Raw genomic sequence first — 26,125 nt, forward strand, 5'->3', positions numbered from 1 at the left:
TCCATCTCTAGATGGTTTTGAAGAAAGTATTTAATTTATATGAAAGATATATTTGGGTTAAGTTTTAAGGGTTAAACACGGGCTAGAGTTAACTCTAGATAACCCTAAAGAAAGTATTTATTTTTATTATACTTCTACTTCGGCTTAGACACGTGGCAGCAGGAGAAGTGACATAGAAGGCACCCACAGATGATCATCTTTCTTGCACCTTAGTAGTGACCACTTGTTTTAATCCACTAAGGAGGACTACTGGAGGACTACTAAGGCATAATAATCTTGTATTATCTCAATAAAGAGAATGTCAGAGCAAAACTACATAGTACTATACTTAACAACAATTGATATGTAACGGACCTACCACCTACCTAGCGGACCACTCAGACAGCCTACCAACTATATTATCGTTGACATGGCACTACCAAACAAAGGAAACTTCTCCTGTATATACCCCACTACACGATGTATGAAGAATCTTTTTCTCTCTCATCACTTATGCCTTTACTTGACCTTCTCCTCTCCTATCTCCTCCTCCACTTTTAGCTCCTTCAACTCTCCATCTGTCATAGGTGAGCCGACCTCATAGTCACCACCACTGTCTCCTTATTATCTCCTCCTTGGTGAACATCAGTATCAACAAATTTATATAAAGGTGAAAAGGCATAGTAAGTCCTTTTGTTGTAAGGATTTGTTCAATTTAATTCTTATACGATTAAAAGAATCGAATAAAACTAAATTTTAATAAAGTTAGCATTTAATGGACAAAAAGTACCATTTACCGCTTAAAAGAAAAACAATATCTTTAAAACTTATATGGTTCTACAAATGAAATCTTTTTACTTGAGTTGAATTTTAAAAAAAATCTCACATTTAAAAAGTAAATGTTAGTTCTATTAAAATCTAATCATACTTAATTATTTTACTAATACAAAAATTAAATCTATGTATTTTAATAGTAGCGGAATAATTTGCAGTTTGAACCAATCTCTACTTTCACCTTTATATATAAAAACATACTAAAAAAATTATTCTCCAAAAAATTGGTGGGCCAAAGTCAGTTTAACTGGGCAAGGAACTGAGAAAATTTGCCCAAAGTAATAATACCCAAGTCCTAATGTGAAAAATGTAACGAAATTAATAAATTTTAATAAAATGGAGATGCGGGGTATCGATCCCCGTACCTCTCGCATGCTAAGCGAGCGCTCTACCATCTGAGCTACATCCCCTTGCACGTCATGTGGCTTTCTTATTTGTTTTTAGTTCATGCAGCTTTTGTTGAATATTGTTGCCACGCCAATATATATCATTAGATGTGATTAGAGGTGATCATGGGCCGGGTCAGGTTAGGGCTGAGTCCAGACAAATTTTTAGGCCCATTTTCTAGGCCCAAGACTGGCCAAGCCCGAAATATGGGCCTAAAAAATTGTCTAAGCCCGGCCAGAAAGAAAATTACTAAACCCGAGCTAGGCTTGTCCCGGCCCATATTAAATATATATATTTGATTAAAAATAAAAAATATATATTTAATATATAATTCGGGTGGGGCTGGGCCGAGCCCAGGCCAAAAAAGTTTTACCCGAGGCCCGACCCGTTTTCTAAACGGGCCTCCTTTTTTTGCCCAAACCTATATTTCGAGCCTATATTTTTATCTAAACCCTCCTATTTTTCGGGCAGGCCGTCGGGCTGAGCCAGGTAGCCCAACCCATGATCACCTCTAGATGTTGGAAACTAATAATATATGTTGGATACGATAGTGCATAAAATAAAGTTGGATGAATATTTAATGATATATTATTAATTGGCTCACCAATTGTATATAGAATTATACATTAATATAAATTCATATTTTCTAAAATATAAAAAAGAAATCAAATTATATACATGATTAATTTGTGAAGCATCTTAATATAAAGTGGAAATAGAAGGAAATCAATCAGACACATTTATGAGTTTATATTTAATGCATTTGATGTGAATTAGTGAGGTTAGACACTATTTCTCTCTAGGCCCGGGCTGACATGACTGCCCAAGCCATTCCAAGTTAAAAGAACAATGCATAACAATCCAATTAATATGGTTTATGTATCCTGCATGCATAAAAATCGAGATTTCAAAAGAATGCAGATTAATCCAACAAATAGCAGATGAGCCAAAAAGAAATAAAATACTAAGAGGACTTGAGGAAGCTTCAACTTTCAAGCAACTGAGTGACAGCAACAAATGAGAAAGGACGGACTTGAAAATTAGTTCCAGTGGAAATTAGGGTTTAAGGTTAAATTATATATATATCTATCATATTTTCAACAAGCTTTTGAGGTTAGACATATAATTCAATTATTGACAGCACCAAAAAAATTAAAACTATACTCACTTATATTTTTTAATAATGTGTCGTAATATAATCATTATTAGTGAAGAACATTATATATTTTTGCGTGATCAAAGTATTTTTATGTTCATTTTACAATTCATAAAGATAAATTTTTCAGGATTTATATTATTATCTCTCACAATAATATCATCTCTAAAATCTGATTTTTATTCAATATTCAATATTTGAATTTGAATTACCTCGAATATATTCATTGTAATTTGGATTAGTTATGAAAATTGTGTAATTATAATCTTAAAAAGAAGTTGCATTCGGTAGGAATAGCCTTATATTACAAATAAAAAATTGCTAACTACTTAAGGCATGGCTTTAAAATTTATTAGTGTATAGTATTATTTGTAGCACTAAAATTAATAAAAGCCATTGATCTAGTAAATTGTGTATGGTTTGAAGTTGCTTTGCCTTACATCAATCCATTTCTTTTCTGTAATTATTTATATCAAATATATATAGTGTTGTAATTTTTTGCATGCACAATTAATAATTTTTAGTCACTTAGCAAAAGAAGGAAAACTTTCCCTTATTTTGAAAACATTTCATCTTTTACTTGAATTTTTACTCATTTATTGATGGTATATCTTTATTTTTGTCGAACTAAATAAGCTCTTTGCTCATGTTATTACACTAGTAGCATTAATACAATACTATTGTTATAAAATATTTACTTTAAATAGTGCTCCGAAATGTTTGAACAAAAAAAGGAAAATGTGATAATTAAGCCAAGATGATACATCATTAAATAGCATTTCTTACAACAAAGAAAGTTGCTAGTTTACAAAACAAGTCAATATATATAATCGTCATCGAAGATCATGTAGTTGTTGCTGCGTCGGATTCTTTCTTCTTTCTCAGCCTGCAATTACGTTTCTATAATTTCTACCTCGTTTCATAACCAAATAATTAAAAAAATCTAATCAATGTTATGCTGAACATGGATTTTAATTTGTGTACATTAATTTGACATTATTTACTTATTTTTTAATATTATCTGGAGGTCCAAATTCATATTGTTGTTGTTAAGGTGATAAAGTAGGGAGTAGACAAAAGGAGCAAGGCCTTGACCCCTTTTAAAATGGCAAATTTCTCATTTGGTGTTGCTAAAGTTTATGAAATTATAATAATAATAAATCACAATTTATATCTAATTTCAACCCCTTCTTAAAGCAATTTTCTAGTTTTACCCTCCCAAGGTTAGAGACATGAAAATAGAGTCAAGCAACAATGTTGGGCCAATAATACCTTTAGACATCAGTTGAATGCTTAAATCAATTTGAAAAACAATTTGGACCCAATAATAAAATTATAAAAATAAGTAAAAAGGTTAGATCTGAAATTAAAAAATAGAAAATGTATGTACCTTGGTTATAAGCCTTTCAAATTCGTGAGTGCCATGCTCTTCAATGTACTTCTCGGCAGCAGTTAGAATGTCATCTTGCTGGCTGAAAATACTCTTCTTGCGGGGGACATACCAGATGGTGGTGGCACGTTGCGGGTTCATGTAAAATGGTCTTATGAAGTGACGATATACGTATTTTGCCCCATTGAACTGAGGAAGCACCAACCAGCATGTAAATATCAGCTTTGCATACGGCCAAATCGGGAACCTGCACAGGGTTTCAAAACATTAACACACCCCATTGAATTTTTTTTTTTTGAAAAAGAAAGAAAAGAAAAACAGTAGTAGCAGGTGAGGTTACCATTCGAGGACTTTGGCAAAAGTAAGTTCGAAAAGTGTAATCAAAGAGTAAAGGACCCAATACGTCAGCCATTGTTGATCATCGTTGTTAGACCTCGTTTCTATAGCCTTGATTGAAGCGTATCTGCCAAAAACGAAAAAAACACGACAAACCTTGGAAGCGTTTAGAACATGTAAACCATAACCAATGGTTTTAAGGTGGTTCAAAAGAAAGGGGGAAAAAACCCTACTTACAGAGGGTAAACAAGAGTGACTAAAGGCCTGTAAAACCAGAACAAAACAAGCAAAGCTCAGTTAAGAAGAAAAAAGAACACCCAAAGTAGCAAAAATGAAAGAATCTTTGTTAAAAAGAGAGACATACAGAGCAAGAACATCAAAGTTCTTGGCAACAACTTGAAGAAAGTTCTGGGAACCCATCACTCACTCACTAAGTCCCTGTTTTTGCTTTGCTTTGGAGGAGAATTGGATTTCACTTTTTGGTGATAGGTATATTTTTGGGGTTTCCTTTGTAAAAAGCGTTTTGGAGGGGATAATGTGAAAGGTTTGAAAGTGAAGAAAGATTAACAGTGGAACCGTGGGGTAAAGGGGCCCTTTTTCCCCCTCTGATTTTGAAAGAAATACAACAGATTTTTCCCTCGAGAATCTTATGCTGCACGAGAAAAGAGGCACCGAATTCCTTCTTTTTAGTGGTCTCAGACATTACTTTTAGGTTACGTTTGGTTCGCTGTAATAAAATAGAGCTCTAATTGAATCACTGTAATGGAATAGAGCTATAATTGACCTTGAGAATCGCATGCTTATCAAACTAGCTCAAGGAAGTCAATAGGGAGACTAAGACCTTTTGATTCTCGAATCTTAAACAATACAATTTAATCATTTGTGTCCTATACTTTAAGCAAATATTCTCTCCATTGAAGGTGTAGTAGATCACTTCATGCAAGACAACAAATCAAAAAGCAATTATATAATGAAAAATGGCTATCGAATTTGAGGGGAACGCAGAAAGAAGGAACAGTTGAGGTATCAAAATCATAACAAACTCATATTACCCCAAATCTGCAATGTTCATCAAGAAAAAAAATCAAATTTCACATCCAAGTTGACTCATCAAATCAACCAACCTCCATTCTTTTCCACCATTAAATTACTAAAAACTGTCTCTTTTCTTTCCCATCCAAAGTCATAAAAGAACCAAAGTAACTAAAGAGTCCTAGAAATGCAGAAAAATAAAAACTGGTTTTCTAAATTGAAAGTCAAATCACCGTTAACTCTTCCTTAGCTTGAACCAAAATCCCAGAACACATTTGAAAGCTCCAGCAAGAGTTTAACCCTTACCACCTTGAATCAAACAAAAAGAACCAGAGAAGTAATTTTCAGCAAGAGTTTAACCCAGAACTCATTTGAAAGCTCCAGCAAGAGTTAACAGTAGAAAGAAAAGAAAAAACCAGAGAGAGTAATTTTCAGCAAAATACAAAGAAAGAAAAAACCAAACATTTTACCGCTAACTTGTCAGTTTTGAACTTTTTGACAGTAGCTCGAAAGGAAAGAGAAGATCGTACTTCTATCATCAATCTTGAGTTGTTGTGATAGATTTTAGTTATAGTAACCCTTGTTCACCACATCCACACTATCCTCGTTATTTATTCCTAAAAGCACTAATTTCACATGCCTTATCTAATTAGACAAGTGAATAACCATATTCGTCCTTCTATCGGGGGTAGCCTAAAGCGCCTAGTTTTGACCCTTTCCTTCATTCTTGTTTTCATAGGAACAATAAAATCAATGCAGTTAAGAAGACAAGATAAACAATCAGAATCAACAAACAGTGAGCAGAACAACTAAAAATTAATCAAATTTTATCAATCTTCGCCACTGATTAAAGTTTTATCTCATAGAACCTAATAATAACTCAAACTAATAAAAGAAATCAAAACTGATACTCATGCCTAAGTGAACCAGAGAGTAATTTTCAGCATAATATAAAGAAAGAAAAAACCAAACATTTTACTGCTCACTTGTCAGTTTTGAACTTTTTGACAGTAGCTCGAAAGGGAAGAGAAGATTGTATACCTGAAGTCTTCGCTTAAGCCCTAAATCAAATCGCACCGGCAAACCTATAAACAAATTAGGGTTTTTTTTAAGGATAAGAGAATAATAATGATAATAAGGTAGAGTAAAATGAACGCCGATGATGCACGGCCGTTGACGAAGAGCGGTAGAGAGATAGAGAGGAAGAAAGACTGAAAGAAACAAACCAGACAGGACTCACCGTAAAGATTAATTCAACAATAACAATGCGATTTAATCCGCCATTTAGAAATTCTATTTCTTTTATTTCCGGGATGGCATGCATGTATCGCATGAATCATAAAGAGTAGAAAGAAAAGAAAAAATAATCTTCCCGGCCCTAACCCAAGAAATGGATTTTAAGCAAATAGTGAAAAAACATTTTTTCGTTCCTGATAAAATGAAGAAAAGAAATGTAGGAGAAGGAAGCTAAAGGCAGAAAAGTTTCTAACTACCTAAACATAAGAAGAAAAAAGTTGAATGGAAGGAAAAAAATTACCTCTGCAATTTGGAAAAGAAGGAAACGTAGGAGAAGATGCTGAGGGCAGAAAATGGAAAATAGGAAAGAAACGACAGATGGAATCCCTATTCAGCGCTTAAGGGAAGGAATGGCTATTACAGCCAATAGGTGTAATAGGGCCTGAATGGAATCAGGTTGTAATGCTATTACAGCCAACCAAACACACGTTTGGTGGTGGGCCCACCGAATTGGGGGGAATGCATTCCTATTCCCCCAAACCAAATATGTTGTTAGTATGTTTGGTTGGGGGGAATAGAATGCATTCCCCAATCGATGGGCCCACCACCAAACTTAGTTTGGTTCCATTCCAGTTCTATTACGGGAAAATGTTGAATAGGCATTCCCTCCCTTCACCAATGAATAGCTATTCAACGCTTCCAGTAATATACAAATTTTTTTCCCTTTTCTACCCATTTTACATCCTCTTGAAACTCCCAACTCCCATATGAGATTTTTCCAATAAATCTCAAAGATTATCGTGTGAATATGAAATTTTTCTATTTTATTTAAACTTTCTCTTCTTACTTTCTCTTTACCCTCACCATTCTCCCAATATACCTGTGTAGAATGTTTGGAGTAAGCAAGAAGAGGGGTTTGAAAGAACAACAGTAGCAGCCATGGCAAAGAAGATCAACGTAACAAAGAAAGCCTTGATTCCAGGTTTAATCAAACCCTCAAGAATGTCTAACTCAAGAATGTCTAAGGGTACCTCTTTCTAATCGTTCCAATTTCCCATTACTTTTCCTCCTCTATTTTTTTTTCTGGTTTCTCAATGTTGATTTTGGATTGTTCTTTTTCATTAGGTTTAGAGAAATACCTTCTGATCTTTCGAATTTCAGTTTTGATTCTGAATTCCTGTGGAAGAATTTTTCCTCTTTAGGTGGAATCATAGGCATCACAGGAGTTGTGTTTTATGTGGTCTTTCTGCAATGTTTTGCTGGCACTGAAGTTTAACAGTTGATATTCATTTCTTCTTTTTTTCCTAATTTAATCTTAATCAGTATTTTTCTAATTTCCGTAGGGCATTCTTTATGTCGTGAAAGTGAAGCCGGAAGATCTTTGTTCGAGCTACGCTTTTTCTCTACCGATGAAGTTGTGGATACTGTTGGTGTTCTGACTCTACCATCCGAAGATTCTATTTCGGAAAGGAGAAGGAAGTGGAGTACCTTGAGATGCGGGAAGAACTGATCAAGGTTGAAAAAGGAATATGTTTTATATTATTTTTCATATGAATAGTCTCCTCTATTGTAAGAAGTTTATTTTTTTTTGCCTCCTATGGGGCTCAGTTGACCCTGCTTGTTGTGAAGGAGTTCAATATAATCTTAGCTTTAAATAGAGGCATTTAATCTTGAAGTTTTCTGTTTAGCTTAAACAAAAAGCCCAAAAGCAATATTCTTGGTCTTATGCAGTTCTTTAAATTTCATTGGTTGTTTTTAATTGGTACCTTTGTAGGAGGAGGAAGAGAAAGAAGAAAAAGAGCTGGCAAGGATGAAGGAATCTAAGGCTAGAAAAGAAGATGTGGCATTGAAAGAGATGACTATCCCAACAGTTAGAGAAGCACAAGAACAGGCTATAGCAAGAGCGTTAGAAAAAAGAGATCAGCTCTATGAAATCAGTTGTGCATTGGCTGTTTTAGCCTCAGCATCTGTAAGGACTCTATTTGAAGATTTTTGTCTGTGACTGTTATCTGTTGATTCTGTTCTTTTATTGTTATTTTCCTAGCATTGCCACTTGCAATGTGGATTTGACTTCATTTTGTTCCTAATATGCAGTCTGTGAGCAGAGAGCGAGAAGAGTTCCTTGGTCTTGTAAATAAGGAGGTATGTTATAAAATTTGGGGATGAGAAATCGTAAGTTGTCTAGCTTGATGTTTGCACTACCATATTTTTTTCTATTTTTTGTTTTCATACTATTATGTTCTTCCCTTCAGGTATTTCCGACATGCATCTGGTTCACTTCTTATACTCTCCAAAAATCTTGCTCAATATATCAACACAAACAGGTTAGTTTTTATTTGTCGTTGCTATAATCTTGAAAGAATGTGATAGACTTTCTACTTTGAGATTTTCAAACTGAAAAGAAACCAAGGTTTCTTGACATTAGTAATTAATACATTTTGGGTGCTATAAGACTAGTCCACCTGCAGGTATTTATGTGTTATAAACTGAATGACAGTTAAGCTAAATGTATATCTATTTTGCATGTCAATTACCAATCATTTTGCTTTGCATGCAAAGTTGAACATAGTCAAACATTCATTTGAAAAGTTGTGTTGCGAACTATACCTTCTTATGTTGCTTAAAATTCCTAATGAAATTGAGTTTCACTTCTTCTAATTTATATTACATGTAGTACATCTTTGAAGACTTATGCTCATGATGATATATCAGTGGGATCTTGGATGATGGGTGTCCAGGTAATTTATATAGATAATAATCGTCTTTGTTGTAGTAGCATTAGACAAGGTGAAATTACCTCCATGCTATATTCTTGTTCAAACTTTTTTACAGTTTTTACAATGCAATTTTGAAAAATAAAGAGACAGTCATTAGGTATGTAATGGCCTGAATTTTCAGTGGTGTCGGAATGGTGATTCGAGATCACTAAATCTAACAAATGAGTAGAAAATATTATTAATTTAGTAAGACTAAGTAAATGTGAAGTTAGGAAAATTTTTTGAAATAGTGAATAGTGTACTAGGAATAAATATTAAAATAATTAAAATAAAAAATGAGGTATCGAGACCTCGAAGATTTTAAACCGAGCCATAAGTATTTTTAGAAATATTTTTAGAGTGTCATTAAGTTGGTATTAAAGTTTCATTAGAAAATTTTAACGTTCGGAGAGTTAATTAACTAAAAAGGACTAAATTAAAAATAGTGTAAAATTTGTTAAATTGTGATTAAATAGCTTAAGTGATTAAAAAGGAGGGATTTAAAAGGAAATTAGGCCCAAATTGTATGGGCTGGACGGTTGGGCAAGAAAAATCTGGAAAAGTGATGTAATAAGGGTAAAATTGGAAATTTTGTAAAAGTTAACAAATAAAAAAAATCTCAATTAAAAGAGTTTCTAGGTAATTCTTCATAATTATCAGCCAAAAAACGCCATTGAAGAGTCCCTACAAGCTGGTTTTTCATATATTTGAATCATGTAAGTTTAATTCTTGATTATTTCTTCTAATTTTTGTGGTTTTGATACTTTTACAATTAGGTCCAACTAATTATTTCATTAGTTTTTGATTTCATGGCTGATTTTGAGAGTTACCATTGATGAGTGTTGGATTTTTATGATGAATAAACATGGAATTAAAGCTTTAATTTTGTTATATGATGATTTTATTAAGTAATTATGATAGAAATTGATTTTGGGGACCTAATTGTGAAAAAGTTGGGAATTAGGGTTTGGTGTTGCGGTTTTGATTATGAAAGGATATGTAGTAGTCTAAAATAGTTGGAAATGGTGTTAATTGAGAAAAATTAGATCAATTGAGGGGTTAATTGAGTAGGGACCAAATTGTAAAAGTTGTAAAGTTTGGGGTAAAAGTGTAATTTAAAAAAATTTAAGGGCATAAATTGTGAAATGAATTAGAATAGAATTATATGCTGATGAATGAATAAATTTGTATTTTAGATCGAGAACCCGAAGCAAGCCGAGGAAAAGAAAAAGTAGTTGATTAGTCCCTGAAGTTTTACAAATTCTACAAATCGACCCAGGTAAGTTCATATGGCTGAAATTTAATGATTAAATGTTAATTTCATGAATTATATAATGTATGATGAAATGTATTTAGTGTTGAAATGAGAGTAAAATAAAAATGCGAAAATCGAATAAATGATCAAATTAAGCAGAACGCCGGATTTGAGTAATTCTGATCAAGAGATAAAGTGATAAGTGGTAGCTTTAGCTACACTTATCTGATCAAGTGAAAAAGTGATAAGTGTTACACTTATCTGATCAAGAGACAAAGTGATAAGTGGTAGCTTTAGCTACACTTATCTGATCAAGTGAAAAAGTGATAAGTGCTATACTTATCTGATCAAGTGACAAAGTGATAAGTGGTAGCTTAGCTACACTTATCTGATCAAGGACAAATGATAAGTGATCATACGTAAGACCATAGTTATACTATGGCAAAGTGAAAGTGAAGTACTCAATTTTCCGTAACCATTCCTTAAATTTGATCAAGAATGGTAAGTGACAAATGGGCCCAAAGGAATTATGGTAAAAGAATAAGTAGTAGTGAGTTTATACCAAGGAACTCACCAAAGATTGTGGTTGACAGGTAAACTTAGTAATGGTGTATATTGTATAAGTGTACAAATGTTTGGTAAGATTTATGTTTTATGCCTATAAACTTACTAAGCTTTTCTAGAAGCTTACATGTGTGTGTTTATTGCTTTTGTAGATTAACGTATTTATACATTTGGAGGATCGGATCTACATCGAGAATCACACTATCCAAATATACTCCGGTAGATTTTGTTAAATAACTTTTTGGATTTATATGGCATGTATAGGGAATTGAAGTAAAAAGTAATAGAATGAATGACTAAGTATGCAAAGTAAAATTGAATGTGATGGTTGTGTTAGACATTGAAAAATACATGTTTTTAGTTTGAAATGGTTGATTGGTTGAACTTCATTAGTATTCAAATGAAGTAGTTGAAATACTGAAGTTGGTTGTGATTTGAAATTTGCAGGGAAGGTTAGGTAATTATAAAGGGGTTATATTGAATTTTTTTTAAATTTCCAATAGAACAGTTTTTGAACATCAACATTGATGTAACTTTGAAAAATCACCAAAAATAGTGGAAATACAATTAGAAGTTGAGTGAGATGAAATTAAAGCTGAAAGAGTCTACTTCCACATGAAAGCAATAGAGTAAGCAAAAGAGTTATATATTTTTAGATATTTGAAATTTAGTGAGACAGGGTCAGAATGATTTTGAAGTCCCCTGTTCTGACTTTAGAAATTCATTAAAAATTGTACAAAAGGAATTATAAGTTATAATTTATATTTTTAAATTCATTAATGAGTCTATTTTAAGTAGAAATAAGTGGAAGCACCATATGAAGTCTTTACAATGAGATAATTGAATTTTAGTGACAAGAGGTTAGGATAGTCGATTAGTGAAACAGGGGAGACTTCAACTAATAAACTGTACTAATTGGCTAAAGCAAAAATTCTAAAAATTTATGGTGAATAGATATATGAGTTTAGTTTCAGGAAAAATTTACGGATCTAAATTTCAAGTTTCGTAGCTTGAGTTATAATTATTTTAGTGATTGCTGCGCAGGTGGACAGCTTTATTGTGAATGGTGAAATTAATTTTTAAAGTAAATTTTTATGCCCCGAACTTTTAAGTTAAGTCAAGTAACACCTCATGCTCGACTTTGACAATGGTCTCGGGTAAGGGGTGTTACATTTTATTTGTATCAGAGCCCGGTTTAGCCGGTTCTCAAAATATGTGTAAAGTGTAAAGTGTTTAGAAATACATGCCATATAAATCTGTGATAGTGTGATGTGTATGATCCGATCTAATATTTGTTATTTTTATAGATATTCTCTGATTATAAAGATGTCAGATATACCTGAATGTACTGAGCAAGAAGAAGTCAACAGTAGAATACAGAATTCTGAACAAAGAACAATCAGTGATGTTCCGATTTCCCAAATGCGAGAGCAAGAACTAAAGAATATGATTTATGAGATTATGAATCAATGGTATACTGAAATGAGGCAAGAAAGAAATCAGGCTGAACCACCTCCTCCCTCTACTGCTCCATCGGTGGTACTCCCGGTTGCTTCCCCACCTCCTACAACGACTGAATCCAGTAAGCGTTCTCCATTAGAAAGGCTTAGAAAACTTGGAGCCGAAGAATTTCGGGGAAGGACTGATGATGATCCCGTCAAAGCTGAATATTGGTTACAGAGTTTGATAAGAATTTTCAAAGAAATGGTTTTCTCACCAGATGATTATTTGAGATGTGCTGTGTCCCTGTTGAAAGAGGAAGCTTATAGTTGGTAGAAGACGATTGAGGCTGTGGTTCCGATAGAGAAAATTTCTTGGGAATTTTTCCAAAATGAATTTAAGAAGAAATATGTGGGCAGACGGTATTTGGATAAAAAGAAAAGGGAATTTCTCGACCTATGACAGGGAAATAAATCAGTGGCTGAATACGAAAGAGAATTTGTCTACCTCAACAAATATGCCCGAGACATTGTACCCACTGAAGAAGAAATGTGTATCAGGTTTGAAGAAGGGTTAAATGATGAAATTTGAATGATGATTGAGGGTAATGAAATACGAGAGTTCATTGTTCTGTCAGACCGTGCTCAAAAGCTCGAAGAAGTATACAATAGAAAAATGCAGTGGGATCGAAAAAGTAAAAAGCCATTCAAAAGAGGTGCTTCTAAGTCATTTTCAGATTTTCCAGTGAAGAAATCTAGAGAAGAAATTAGTCGAACTACATCAGTGTCGGGGAGATCGGGCAGAGATAGACCAAGACAATCTGATTTCAGGGTATTCGATAGACCTGCAACAAGTGTGAGAAGTGTTCAGAATGCTTCCCGGCCTAAGTGTCAATATTGTGGAAGATATCATTTCGGAGAATGCAGGACTAAGATGGGGGCTTGTTATAAATGTGGGGCCACTGATCATCTTATTTGAGATTGTCCCTGGCTGCAAAAAGATGAAGTGGAACAGAAGGAGATACAGAGAACCATTCCCCAAAGAAGTAGACGTTCGGGCCAGAGCAGTGCTACAGGGACTACCCATTCGGGTACGAGGGAATCAGTTGGTCGATCAGAGAATAGAGCACCAGCACATACCTACGCCATTCGAGCAAGAGAAGAAGCTACGGCTCCTAATGTAATTGCTGGTACTTTCTATCTTTATGATGTTATTGTTTATGCATTGATAGACCCTGGGTCTATTCATTCATATATTTGCACTATGTTAGCATCTGAAAAGAAATTATCTGTTGAGTCCACTAAATTTGATATACAAGTCCCAAATCCATTAGGTCAAAGTGTGATGGCTAATTTGATATGTCGTAATTGTCCACTGAAAGTGAAAGGCTATGAATTCCCTGCTGATTTGATGTTGTTACCCTTTTGGGAATTTGACATTATTCTGGGAATGGACTGGTTAATGAAACATAATGCGGTAGTGAACTGTCGTGATAAGCAAATCAGTTTGAAATGTCAAACAGGAGATGTAATCTCAGTTGGGTCAGAAAATATGGGTGATACAGTCAGAATTATTTCAGCTCTCTCTGCCCAGAGATTATTACGCAAAGGCAACGAAGCATTTTTGGCCTATATCCTAGATACTCGGGGTTCTGATTTAAAGCCCGAACAAGTGCCAGTGGTGAATGAATTTCCTGACGTGTTTCTTGAAGAGTTACCAGGTCTACCACCTAATAGAGAAGTTGAATTTGTAATTGATGTGATCCCCGGAACAACTCCTATATCAATGACACCGTACAGGATGGCTCCAGCCGAGTTAAAAGAGTTGAAGGTGCAATTGCAGGAGTTATTAGATAAAGGGTTCATCAGACCGAGTATGTCGCCCTGGGGTGCACCTGTCTTGTTTGTGAAAAAGACTGTGTATAGATTACAGGCAGTTGAATAAGGTAACAGTAAAGAATAAATATCCTTTGCCTCGTATTGATGATTTGTTTGATCAGTTGAAAGGTGCTGCAGTATTTTGCAAGATAGATCTTCGATCCGGGTATTATCAGTTGAAAGTTAAAGAGTGTGATGTGTCGAAAACTGCCTTTCGAACTCGATATGGTCATTATGAATTTTTGGTGATGCCATTTGGTTTAACCAATGCCCCTACTGCTTTCATGGATTTGATGAATAGAATTTTTTAGTCATATTTGGATAGATTTGTGGTTGTGTTCATTGATGATATATTGATTTATTCAAAGACAGAGTCCGAACATGCACAACATCTAAGGATTGTACTACAGACTTTGCGGGAGAAACAGTTGTATGCGAAATTCAGCAAATGTGAATTTTGGCTCCATGAAGTTGCATTTTTGGGTCATATTATATCAGCTGATGGAATAAGAGTGGATCCAAGTAAGGTAGCGGCAGTGGTAAATTGGAAAGTTCTGAAGAATGTTACTGAAGTGCGGAGTTTTCTAGGATTAGTAGGTTATTATCGCTGATTTGTCAAAGATTTCTCAATGATTACCTCACCGTTGACTCTATTACTACAAAAGAATGTTGAATTTATATGGTCAGATGAATGCCAGCGGAGTTTCGATCAGTTGAAAAAGATGTTGACAGAGGCTCCAGTGTTGACTCAACCAGAATCAGGTGTACCGTTTGTAGTCTATAGTGATGCGTCTCTAAATGGGTTGGGCTGTGTACTTATGCAGTCAGGCAAAGTGGTCACATATGCTTCTCGGCAACTAAAACCGCACGAGAAGAATTATCCTACACATGAATTGAAATTGGTAGCGATCGTGTTTACTTTGAAGATATGGAGACACTACTTATATGGTGAGAAATGTTACGTGTATACTGATCATAAAAGCTTGAAGTATTTAATGACTCAGAAAGAGTTAAATTTGAGACAGAGACGATGGTTAGAGTTGTTGAAAGATTATGATCTTGTCATTGACTATCACTCAGGGAAAGCAAATGTCGTAGTAGATGCACTTAGTTGGAAATCATCATTATTTGCACTACGGGCATTGAATTCTCATTTATCTATTAATGAGGATGGTTCTGTACTAGCAGAATTAAAGGCTAAATCCGTGTTCTTTCAACGGATTCGGGAGTTACAGGATGATGACCCAAAATTGATGATAAAACGACAGATGGTTCAAGATAAGTTAAGCTCAGAATACTCCATTGATGAAAATGGTATGTTATATTATCGTAATAGAATATGTGTTCCGAATAACTTAGACTTGAAAAATGATATTTTATCAGAGGCTCACAGTAGTATGTGTTCTATTCACCCTGGTAGTACAAAAATGTATTGTGATTTGAAGAAAATGTATTGGTGGCCTGGAATGAAACGGGAAATCTGTGAGTATGTAGCAAGATGTTTGATTTGTCAATAGGTGAAAGTGAGCATCAAGTGCTTAAGCGTGGGTTATTCTGACCCATTATGATTCCAGAGTGGAAATGGGAACATGTCACGATGGATTTTGTATCTGGATTACTAGTAACTTCGAAGAAGAAAGATTTGATATGGGTGATTGTTGATCGGCTAACTAAGTCAGCACATTTTATTCCAGTCAGAGCAGATTATTAGCTTGAAAAGTTAGCGAAGTTATATATGTCTGAAATAGTGAGGTTACATGGGGTACCAACATCTATTATTTCAGATCGAGATCCGAGATTTACCTCGAGATTTTGGAGTAAATTACAGGAAGCTTTGGGCACCAAATTAAATTTCAGCACAACTTTTCATCCCTAGACAGACGGGCAGTCAGAGAGAGTGATTCAGATTTTAGAAGATATGTTAAGGTGTTGTATACTTGAGTTCGGCGGTAGCTGGGAAAGGTATTTACCTTTAGCCGAATTTGCTTATAATAATAGTTATCAAAATAGTATTAAAATGGCACCGTTTGAAGCTCTGTATGGAAGAAAGTGTAGAACTCCATTATATTGGTCTGAATTAAGTGAACCGAAACTGGTGGGAGTGGACTTGATTCGGGAAACTGAAGAAAAAGTCCGTATTATTCGAGATTGTTTAAAAGCTGCCTCCGATCGACAGAACTCATATGCAGATTTGAAGAGAAGGGATATAGAGTTTAATGTGGGTGATCGTGTATTCTTAAAAGTGTCACCGTGGAAGAAAGTTTTGCGGTTCGGCAGAAAGGGAAAACTCAGCCCACGATTTATCGGGCCGTATGAAATCATTGAAAGAATCGGTCCAGTAGCTTATAGATTGGCTTTGCCCCCGGAGCTTGAAAAGATTAATGACTTGTTTCATGTGTCTATGTTGAGACGGTATAGATCAGATCTATCACATGTAATTCCTCATACAGAAATAGAACTCCAACCCGACATGACTTATTCAAAGGAACTGGTGAAAATTTTAGCTCGGGAGGTTAAAGAGTTGAGGAATAAATGTGTATCACTAGTTAAGGTGTTATAGAATCGACATGGGTCTGAGGAGCCAACCTGGGAAATGGAGGAATTCAAGAGATCTGAATATCCGAATTTATTTATAGGTACGAAATTTCGGGGACGAAATTTCCTAAAAGGGGGGGAGAGTTGTAATGGCCTAAATTTTCAGTGGTGTCGGAATGGTGATTCGAGATCGCTAAATCTGGAAAATGAGTAGAAAATATTATTAATTTAGTAAGAATAAGTAAATGTGAAGTTAGGAAACTTTTTTGAAATAGTGAATAGTGTACTAGGAATAAATATTAAAATAATTAAAATAAAAAACGAGGTATCGAGACCTCGAAGATTTAAAACTGAGCCATAAGTATTTTTAGAAATATTTTTAGAGTGTCATTAAGTTGGTATTAAAGTTTCGTTAGAAAATTTTAACGTTCGGATAGTTAATTAACTAAAAAGGACTAAATTGAAAATAGTGTAAAATTTGTTAAATTGTGATTAAATAGCTTAAGTGATTAAAAAGGAGGGATTTAAAAGGAAATTAGGCCCAAATTATATGGGTTGGATGGTTGGGCAAGAAAAATCTGGAAAAGTGATGTAATAAGGGTAAAATTGGAAATTTTGTAAAAGTTAACAAATAAAAAAAATCTCAATTAAAAGAGTTTCTAGGTAATTCTTCATAATTATCAGCCAAAAAATGCCACTGAAGAGTCCCTCCAAGCTGGTTTTTCATATATTTGAATCATGTAAGTTTAATTCTTGATTATTTCTTCTAATTTTTGTGGTTTTGATACTTTTACAATTAGGTCCAACTAATTATTTCATTAGTTTTTGATTTCATGGCTGATTTTGAGAGTTACCATTGATGAGTGTTGGATTTTTATGATGAATAAACATGGAATTAAAGCTTTAATTTTGTTATATGATGATTTTATTAAGTAATTTTGATAGAAATTGATTTTGGGGACCTAATTGTGAAAAAGTTGGGAATTAGGGTTTGGTGTTGCAGTTTTGAATATGAAAGGATATGTAGTAGTCTAAAATAGTGTGAAATGGTGTTAATTGAGAAAAATTAGATCAATTGAGGGGTTAATTGAGTAGGGACCAAATTGTAAAAATTGTAAAGTTTGGGGTAAAAGTGTAATTTCGAAAATTTAAGGGCATAAATTGTGAAATGAATTAGAATAGAATTATATGCTGATGAATGAATAAATTTGTATTTTAGATCGAGAACCCGAAGCAAGCCGAGGAAAAGAAAAAGTAGTTGATTAGTCCCTGAAGTTTTACAAATTCTGCAAATCGACCCAGGTAAGTTCATATGGTTGAAATTAATGATTAAATGTTAATTTCATGAATTATATAATGTATGATGAAATGTATTTAGTGTTGAAATGAGAGTAAAATAAAAATGCGAAAATCGAATAAATGATCAAATTAAGCGGAACGCCGGATTTGAGTAATTCTGATCAAGAGATAAAGTGATAAGTGGTAGCTTTAGCTACACTTATCGATCAAGTGAAAAGTGATAAGTGTTACACTTATCGATCAAGAGACAAAGTGATAAGTGGTAGCTTTAGCTACACTTATCTGATCAAGTGAAAAAGTGATAAGTGCTATACTTATCTGATCAAGTGACAAAGTGATAAGTGGTAGCTTAGCTACACTTATCTAATCAGGGACAAATGATAAGTGATCATACGTAAGACCATAGTTATACTATGGCAAAGTGAAAGTGAAGTACTCAATTTTCCGTAACCATTCCTTAAATTTGATCAAGAATGGTAAGTGACAAATAGGCCCAAAGGAATTGTGGTAAAAGAATAAGTAGTAGTGAGTTTATACCAAGGAACTCACCAAAGATTGTGGTTGACAGGTAAACTTAGTAATGGTGTATATTGTATAAGTGTACAAATGTTTGGTAAGATTTATGTTTTATGCCTATGAACTTACTAAGCTTTTCTAGAAGCTTACATGTGTGTGTTTATTGCTTTTGTAGATTAACGTATTTATACATTTGGAGGATCGGATCTACATCGAGAATCACACTATCCAGATATACTCCAGTAGATTTTGTTAAATAACTTTTTGGATTTATATGGCATGTATAGGGAGTTGAAGTAAAAAGTAATATAATGAATGACTAAGTATGCAAAGTAAAATTGAATGTGATGATTGTGTTTAGAGGTGCTCATGGGCCGGGCCGGGCCCATAAAAAATTTTGGCCCGGGTCTTAGGCTCGGGCCCGGCCCTGCCCGAAATAGGGGCCTGAAATTTTGCCTAGGCCCGGCCCGGGAAAAAAATCATAAGCCCGAGCCCGGCCCATTTTTTTAATAAATACCAGAAATTTATTTTAAAAATTAAAAAATATAATTTAAAAATATTTTAAAAATATTTTAAAATTAAAAAAAATTTAAAAATTATTTTAAAAATATTTTAAAATTGAAAAATAAAAAAATTTATTTTAAAAATATTTTAAAATTTAAAAAATTTAAAAAATAAATATATTTATTATATTGGGCGGTAGGGCAGGCCAAAAAGTGGTGCCCGAGGCCCGGCCCGTTTTCTAAACGGGCCTCTTTTTTTACCCAAGCCCATATTTCGGGCCTATATTTTTACCCAAACCCTCTCATATTTCGAGCGTGCCGTCAGGCCGGGCCGGGCCGCCCGGCCCATGAGCACCTCTAGTTGTGTTAGACATTGAAAAATACATGTTTTTAGTTTGAAATGGTTGATTGGTTGAACTTCATTAGTATTCAAGTGAAGTAGTTGAAATACGGAAGTTGGTTGTGATTTGAAATTTGCAGAGAAGGTTAGGTAATTATAAAGGGGTTATATTGAATTTTTTTTAAATTTCCAATAGAACAGTTTTTGAACAGCAACATTGATGTAACTTTGAAAAATCACCAAAAAGAGTGGAAATAGAATTAGAATTTGGGTGAGATATGAAATTAAAGATGAAAGAGTATACTTTCACATGAAAGCAATAGAGTAAGCAAAAGAGTTATATATTTTTAGATATTTGAAATTTAGTGAGACAGGGTCAGAATGATTTTGAAGTCCCCTGTTCTGACTTTAGAAATTCATTAGAAATTCCTTAATGAGTCTATTTTAAGTAGAAATAAGTGGAAGCACCATATGGATTCTTTACAATGAGATAATTGAATTTTAGTGACAAGAGGTCAGTATAGTTGATTAGTGAAACATGGGAGACTTCAACTAATAAACTGTACTAATTGGCTAAACCAAAAATTCTAAAAATTTATGGTGAATAGATATATGAGTTTAGTTTTAGGAAAAATTTAATCTAAATTTCAAGTTTCGTAGCTTGAGTTATAATTATTTTAGTGACTGCTGCGCAGGTGGACAGCTTTATTGTGAATGGTGAAATTAATTTTTAAAGTAAATTTTTATGCCCCGAACTTTTAAGTTAAGTCAAGTAACGCCTCATGCTCGACTCCGGCAACGGTCTCGAGTAAGGGGTGTTACAAGGTAGCTATTATAAGCATACATTTATTCCCTTTTTTAAAGTAAAAAATGGGTTATGATTTTATTTATCAAGAATACATTTTAAGGTGCATGGTTCTACTAATATAATAGTGCAGCTTATTTTGATGATCAGTATTTTGATGATGATTTTATTATAAGCATACATTTTTGCCTATGGATCCTGCATTTAGAATTCCACATTCAGGGAATGATAAGGATTGTCATTGAATGACGGTTGGGAATTTCTCTTGGTTTTTTTCTGTTAAGATGTTCATCGACTGTGGCCCAGGACGATAAGGAAGTGGATGAGACTGGAGTTGAGCCAGAAGACATTGAGTTGGTGATGACACAAGCAAGAGTGTCGAGATCAAAGGCTGTGAAGGCACTCAAGGCTGCAGATAGGGACATTGTATCTGCTATAATGGAGCTAACAACTTAAATGAATATGGTGTGTGTTAGCGAAATTTGATGGATTTTGCACTAGTAAATGTGTTCTATGAGAATTGCGTGTTATGTCATAGTCACAAGTTTATGTTGTTTTGGTAACTTTTTTGTTTTTGCTATTTTAATCATTTTCATTAGTTGAATTGCAATTTTTAGTCACTCTATTTGTTAAGATATCTATGGGCAACCAATGAAATGTTGGTATAATTAGAGTTGTGGTGGCAATCAGGCAGGTTCGGGTTGGTATAATTGCTATACAATTGAATAACAATTGAAAATATATAAAATCATGTAACTTTTTGTTAATATATGAATATTATGTTTGGATGTAAAATATAATTCTCAAGTTATTTATTACTTTTAATATTTTATTTTTATTGTAAAATAATTAAATTATTTGTTTCACTAATGATATTTTAGCACATTAAATATGTATTACAGTTTAAAAACAATAAAATAGATTATATAGTATTTTTATAGTATTATATATTATGATTTTAGTAAATTCATATAATAATTATATTAAGAGTTTTATTAAATTATATTTAATAATAATTTTGTTAAAATATGGTTAGATTATTTATTATTTTATTAAATTATTTTAATAATAATATTATTAAAATTTAATAACAATAACAATAACAATAACAATAATCATCTACTTAAAAAAATTATGCTATTACAACATCATTCCATTCAACCAAACAATTGAATTACTTATTACAATTTCTATTCCATTACGGTGAACCAAACGTATTTATAATGTTACATACAAGCTTCACGGAGGTTGGAATAAATGAATAATTCCTACAACTCCTTAAAACAAAATAATTCTTACCAATTTCATTTACCATTTTAATCTTTTCTCATTTTTTTATTTCAACAATAAATTTTAAATTGATGTATACGTTCGAATCTTCATATTAGGTTTATATTTTGAACGGATTTTTATTTATTAAACCCATCTTTTGAAAATAATATTTTGCCATATCCTCTAATTATGCCAGTGTCAGTCGATTATAGGGTGTGTCCATAGATAGAATTTTGAACTTGTTTTAGATGCATTAGCAACATATGAGTTTTATATACTTTTAACATAAATAATTTAGTTTTAAAATACTTTTAATATGTAATTAACAACATCATTTGTCTACTAAAATTTTGAATGCTATAAAGCGGTGGTTGTTATACACCTATAACAACACTTGAGACACCTATAATAACATTTGAGATTTAGGTTATATTTGAATTTTAAAATTATTAATAATAATATTAATTAGTGAGATCTAGATATCATCTTTAATATAAAATTTATAAATGTAATTCTATTAATTAAAAATATTTTAATTTAAATAATATATTAATTAAAATTTATTTTTTATTTCACATGGAGTAGAATAATTTTACTAAAATTTAAGATACGAGGATGTTATAGAAAACTAATTTAGTAAAGAGTGTATTTCTTACTTTATGATTGTTGTTATAAATAAAAATATATTATACAAGATAAAATAAACATTAAAAAATCGATTTGTTACATATTCATAAAGTATAAATTGATTATACAATGCGTTAAATATTACTCTAACAAGTCGATTTAGTCTTAGCTCAATTAGCATAAATATTGTTGCCAATATAGGAGGATATGGGTTCGAGTGCGTTGAAGCGCATTATCCTCCTATTTATGGGTTGTGGAGGGGCTATTTGTAGTTCTAGGTATTTTGTCAAAAGAACAAATATGACCAGAACTTACAATGAGAATGTTCAAAACAATATTCCTCTAATAGGAATACAATAAAGTGTTAAATTGTGTAAAATATTGGCATAATAACTTATTTGGCCTTTCATCTTTACAAAAAAAGTTATTTTAGCTTTATATTTTATTTTTTTATTTTTTAGCGACATGACATACATGTAGATGACAAGTTAGCATTTAATTAATCTTGCAAAATATTAAAATTAAAAATATAAATTTTTTAAAAATAATTAAATGTTGACGTGTCATCCACATGAAAACTCACGTGTATGCCATGTCAACAAAGTTAACAAATATCAAATTTTTATTATTTATTTTGGAGTGATTTGATAAAAAGAGAGTACATGTTTAAAAGCTGAAAAGATGAAAAATTAAATAAAAGGTTAAAATGACTTTTTTAATTAAATAAAGGTTAAAATGAATTTTTTATAAAATTGGAAGGAAAAAAATTATGATACCTAAAATATTTATTGATTTTATGGAGAAACTAAAAATTGTAGTGGATGACGGGTCCCTAAGATAATATTGTGCAGTGCACTGCTAAATGATAATCGGTAAGCAGAGAGGCATAGGTTACGGCCTTGATTGGTTGGGCTTCGAGAAATGTATAATATTGACATTGGACCATGAATTAATGCCAATTTTTGGGTTTCTGTTTCAACTTTTTAGGACTTTAAACATAAAAAGAATTCAACATATGTAAATACCTGTATTATTTTATTATTTAAGCTTTTAATGAAGTTAGTATCACAAATAAATAAAATACTAATTAATAGGAAATAGAAGAATTGATTCAATTAAGAAAATGATTTTTTTTTCAAATTTCGAGTTAATTGAACCAAATTATTCGGTTTTTCGAGTTAACTTGAATAAGCAATTCGATTTTTTGAGTTCGAGACGAGTTGAATTTTACAATTTAAATAACTCAAATAATTCAAATAACTTGAATAACAAATTGGTGTAAATACCCTTTGGTTGTTGTTAATTTGAAAATAAGCAAATTTGTCGGTCTTAATAAAATTATAAAGATATTCAAAATATTTATAAAAATCTAAAATATCATAATTTTTTAAAACTAAAAATTAAAAATTCTAAAAAATATATATAAAAGGGTTTTAAAAAATCAAAATAATAATTTTGAGGACCTAAACAAGTAAATTGTCTAATCAAGTTTATCATATTAAAGTATCTTGTTTATTCTCTTATTTTGCTTTGAAAGAGTTTTCAAATATATATTGTTTCAAATTTACGTTCTATGATATGTAATTAGTTATATTATAGCAAGATTTTAATTTGATAAGTTTATTTTTTAATTTAATTCGAGCAATTTCACTCTATTTGTCTCGACACGAATTTCATCTCACTCGAACCGATTTGAAAAAAAAAACTTCAAATTTTGAATTAGGATGATAAATAGGACTTATCAATTTGACTAACTTGAAATTTTTTCACTCAATTCAATCGAATGCTCACCCCCCACCAATTAGGCTGGTAATTACAAAGTAGTAAATATAATCAAGTGGCCATAAATTAAGTTAGAAAATGACTAAATGCCTAATATTTTCGCAAAGCGATAAATGATAGTATGAGAATATTTTTATTTTATTTTATCTTTTATATAAAATATTATTACGATATTCTTAAAATCTAGGACAACCTTAAATATTTTTGGGTAAATACAATAGGGATATACCCTAGTCAATTAACAAATAACAAGCCGAGAAAACACTACCCCCACAATATTAGCTAACAACAGGTTGAGTACTCACGGTAATGGCTGGTCACATATACTCACATCACCGGTTAAGATTATTCTTCACCAATCAATTGACTACAAAGTTCTCCTTTGGAATATAAGCCATATTCCAACTCCAATCCTTTGGCAAAGCATCCTTTATAGCTTCAATGAGACAAAAATGAGGATGCAAGTGATTGACACCCTTTAAGATTATCTCAAGCAATGTAGTCGAGTTTGATTCAATTACAATTTTCCTAATGCCATTATTTCAAGAAATGTTAACGCCATGGAAGATACCCCACAATTCCGTTAATAATGCAAATTTCACAAAGGATTGAGAAGCCAACATTCTTAGCTCCATGGTAGTCCCAAATAGCTCCACCTGCCCTAACTTTCTCACCTAAAAAGACTCAACTACCATCAACATTCAACTTAAACCAATCATGTGGAGGTTTCTCCCAACTTAACATCACAGTACTCTTTTTCCTTATCATACACAATTCTGTTAATACTGCAAATTCCACAAAGGATTGAGAAGCCAACATTCTTAGCTCCATGGCAATCCCGAATAGCTCCACCTGCCCTAGCTCTCTTACCTAAAAAGACTCAACTACCATTAACATTCAACTTAAACCAATCATGTGGAGGTTTCTCCCAACATAACATCATAATACTCTTTTTCCTTAGCATAGACTAATTCGTTCAAAATTTGTGAATTTTATAATGCTCCATTTTATGAAAAAGATTTTTATAGAAGAAACTGATTTGGAATACTTCTGAGACATAGATATGGATAACATTATAAACTTCTAACAGAGGGAACGGGTGAATGGAAATGTCGCCCAGGTACTGATATTCCAACCTCTTTAATCAGACAATAATGTTTCTTGAAGCAAAAATGTGGATCCAATTTTTGTGCACTAGGACAACTCTTGCTTTGAATGTTTCTAATGTCAATACTTTTTGAACAATTTTGCTTTACGCTATTTTTTAGAAAAACAAAAATGCATCGAAACGTAGATTTATCAAAATATGAAGTGATACGTCAGTGGCCAAAAAGTGGGAGTCTTCTTTCCTCACTTAGTGACGACCTTATGTAAGAGAGCAAGCGTTCCGATGGCATCTACAGAGCAATTAATGAAGCCATCTCGAAGCATAATTGGCAACACTCTATATACATAGTACATTGAGCTACGGCCTAAACAAATTAAACAGTGGAACAAATGCCAGTAAGAAATGATGGCCACCCCAGCTTTATCACAAAAAAAGAAGCAAAATCGACTGCTCAACAAGAAATTGGTGGGAGCAGTCATACACTAGATGATACACTAGATGCAAGAGTCAGGATCGATCTTTCAGGAATTCACACAGTAGAATAATATTAAGGTACCTAATTATATGCTGGATATTTTTGGGCCGACAAATCCAGGGAAGGAAGAAGAGGAACATGAGAGTGAAGAAGAAGGAGCCGAGGAAAGGGAAGAAGATGATGAGATGGATTTTGAGGAGGACGACTGAACTTTTTAGTTTCTTTTTTTAAAGATTGTATTAATTTTTAGATGATTTTTAATTATTTAAATTGTTAGGAGTAGGAGTAAATAATAGACTAGTAGTTGTTTTGTGTTTTAAATTTTCTGTGCAGGAACTCCACATGGAAGAAGCACAACGAATTTAAGCTATCAATGATCAAAGGAAGAGGTACCCACCAATGGCTTACGACACTATCACGGTCAATCGGGTAACTTCTTTCTTTATTTTTGTAACACCCCTAACCCATATCCGTCGCCGAAACAGGGTTACAGAGCATTACTGGAGTTTATAGAACAAATACAGTTAATTCATATAATTTACTATTCATATCTGAAATCAATCATGTTGTCCCTTAAATGGGCCTTCGAGGCTCAAAATATGCATTTAAAATAAGTCGGGA

The 26,125-nt window shown here is 32.8% G+C and overlaps 2 protein-coding genes and 1 non-coding gene across 6 annotated transcripts; 1 reads left to right on the plus strand and 2 right to left on the minus strand.

Moving 5' to 3' along the window:
• Nucleotides 1-1,150: 1,150 nt before the first annotated feature.
• TRNAA-AGC (transfer RNA alanine (anticodon AGC)) lies at nucleotides 1,151-1,223 on the minus strand. The gene has a single exon. It is a non-coding gene; the product is annotated as a tRNA-Ala (tRNA).
• Nucleotides 1,224-3,075: 1,852 nt separating this feature from the next.
• LOC105783161 (HVA22-like protein c) lies at nucleotides 3,076-6,781 on the minus strand. 3 transcript variants are annotated; one of them, XM_052626950.1, is made up of 7 exons: nucleotides 6,652-6,781; nucleotides 6,156-6,199; nucleotides 4,447-4,734; nucleotides 4,320-4,346; nucleotides 4,087-4,209; nucleotides 3,747-3,993; nucleotides 3,076-3,242 (listed from the first exon to the last, which is right to left on the minus strand). In XM_052626950.1, the coding sequence occupies exons 3-7, from the start codon at nucleotides 4,500-4,502 to the stop codon at nucleotides 3,174-3,176; spliced, it is 522 nt and encodes a 173-aa protein (XP_052482910.1). In that variant the 5' UTR covers nucleotides 4,503-4,734; nucleotides 6,156-6,199; nucleotides 6,652-6,781; the 3' UTR covers nucleotides 3,076-3,173. The 3 variants fall into 3 exon arrangements, with proteins under 3 accessions (XP_052482910.1, XP_052482911.1, XP_012463892.1); XM_052626951.1 differs by lacking the exon at nucleotides 6,652-6,781 and adding an exon at nucleotides 6,355-6,587; XM_012608438.2 differs by lacking the exons at nucleotides 6,156-6,199; nucleotides 6,652-6,781 and having other exon boundaries at nucleotides 4,447-5,323.
• Nucleotides 6,782-8,135: 1,354 nt separating this feature from the next.
• Nucleotides 8,136-20,892, plus strand: LOC105783163 (uncharacterized). 2 transcript variants are annotated; one of them, XM_052626970.1, is made up of 4 exons: nucleotides 8,136-8,319; nucleotides 8,445-8,492; nucleotides 8,603-8,674; nucleotides 20,525-20,892. In XM_052626970.1, exons 1-4 carry the CDS (start codon nucleotides 8,161-8,163, stop codon nucleotides 20,552-20,554), a joined length of 309 nt encoding a protein of 102 aa, XP_052482930.1. In that variant the 5' UTR covers nucleotides 8,136-8,160; the 3' UTR covers nucleotides 20,555-20,892. The 2 variants fall into 2 exon arrangements, with proteins under 2 accessions (XP_052482930.1, XP_052482931.1); XM_052626971.1 differs by lacking the exon at nucleotides 20,525-20,892 and adding an exon at nucleotides 9,025-9,089.
• The last annotated feature ends 5,233 nt before the right edge of the window (nucleotides 20,893-26,125 follow it).

This window comes from Gossypium raimondii, chromosome 13 (assembly GCF_025698545.1).
Source record: "Gossypium raimondii isolate GPD5lz chromosome 13, ASM2569854v1, whole genome shotgun sequence".
In the NCBI taxonomy this organism is placed as follows: Eukaryota; Viridiplantae; Streptophyta; class Magnoliopsida; order Malvales; family Malvaceae; genus Gossypium; species Gossypium raimondii.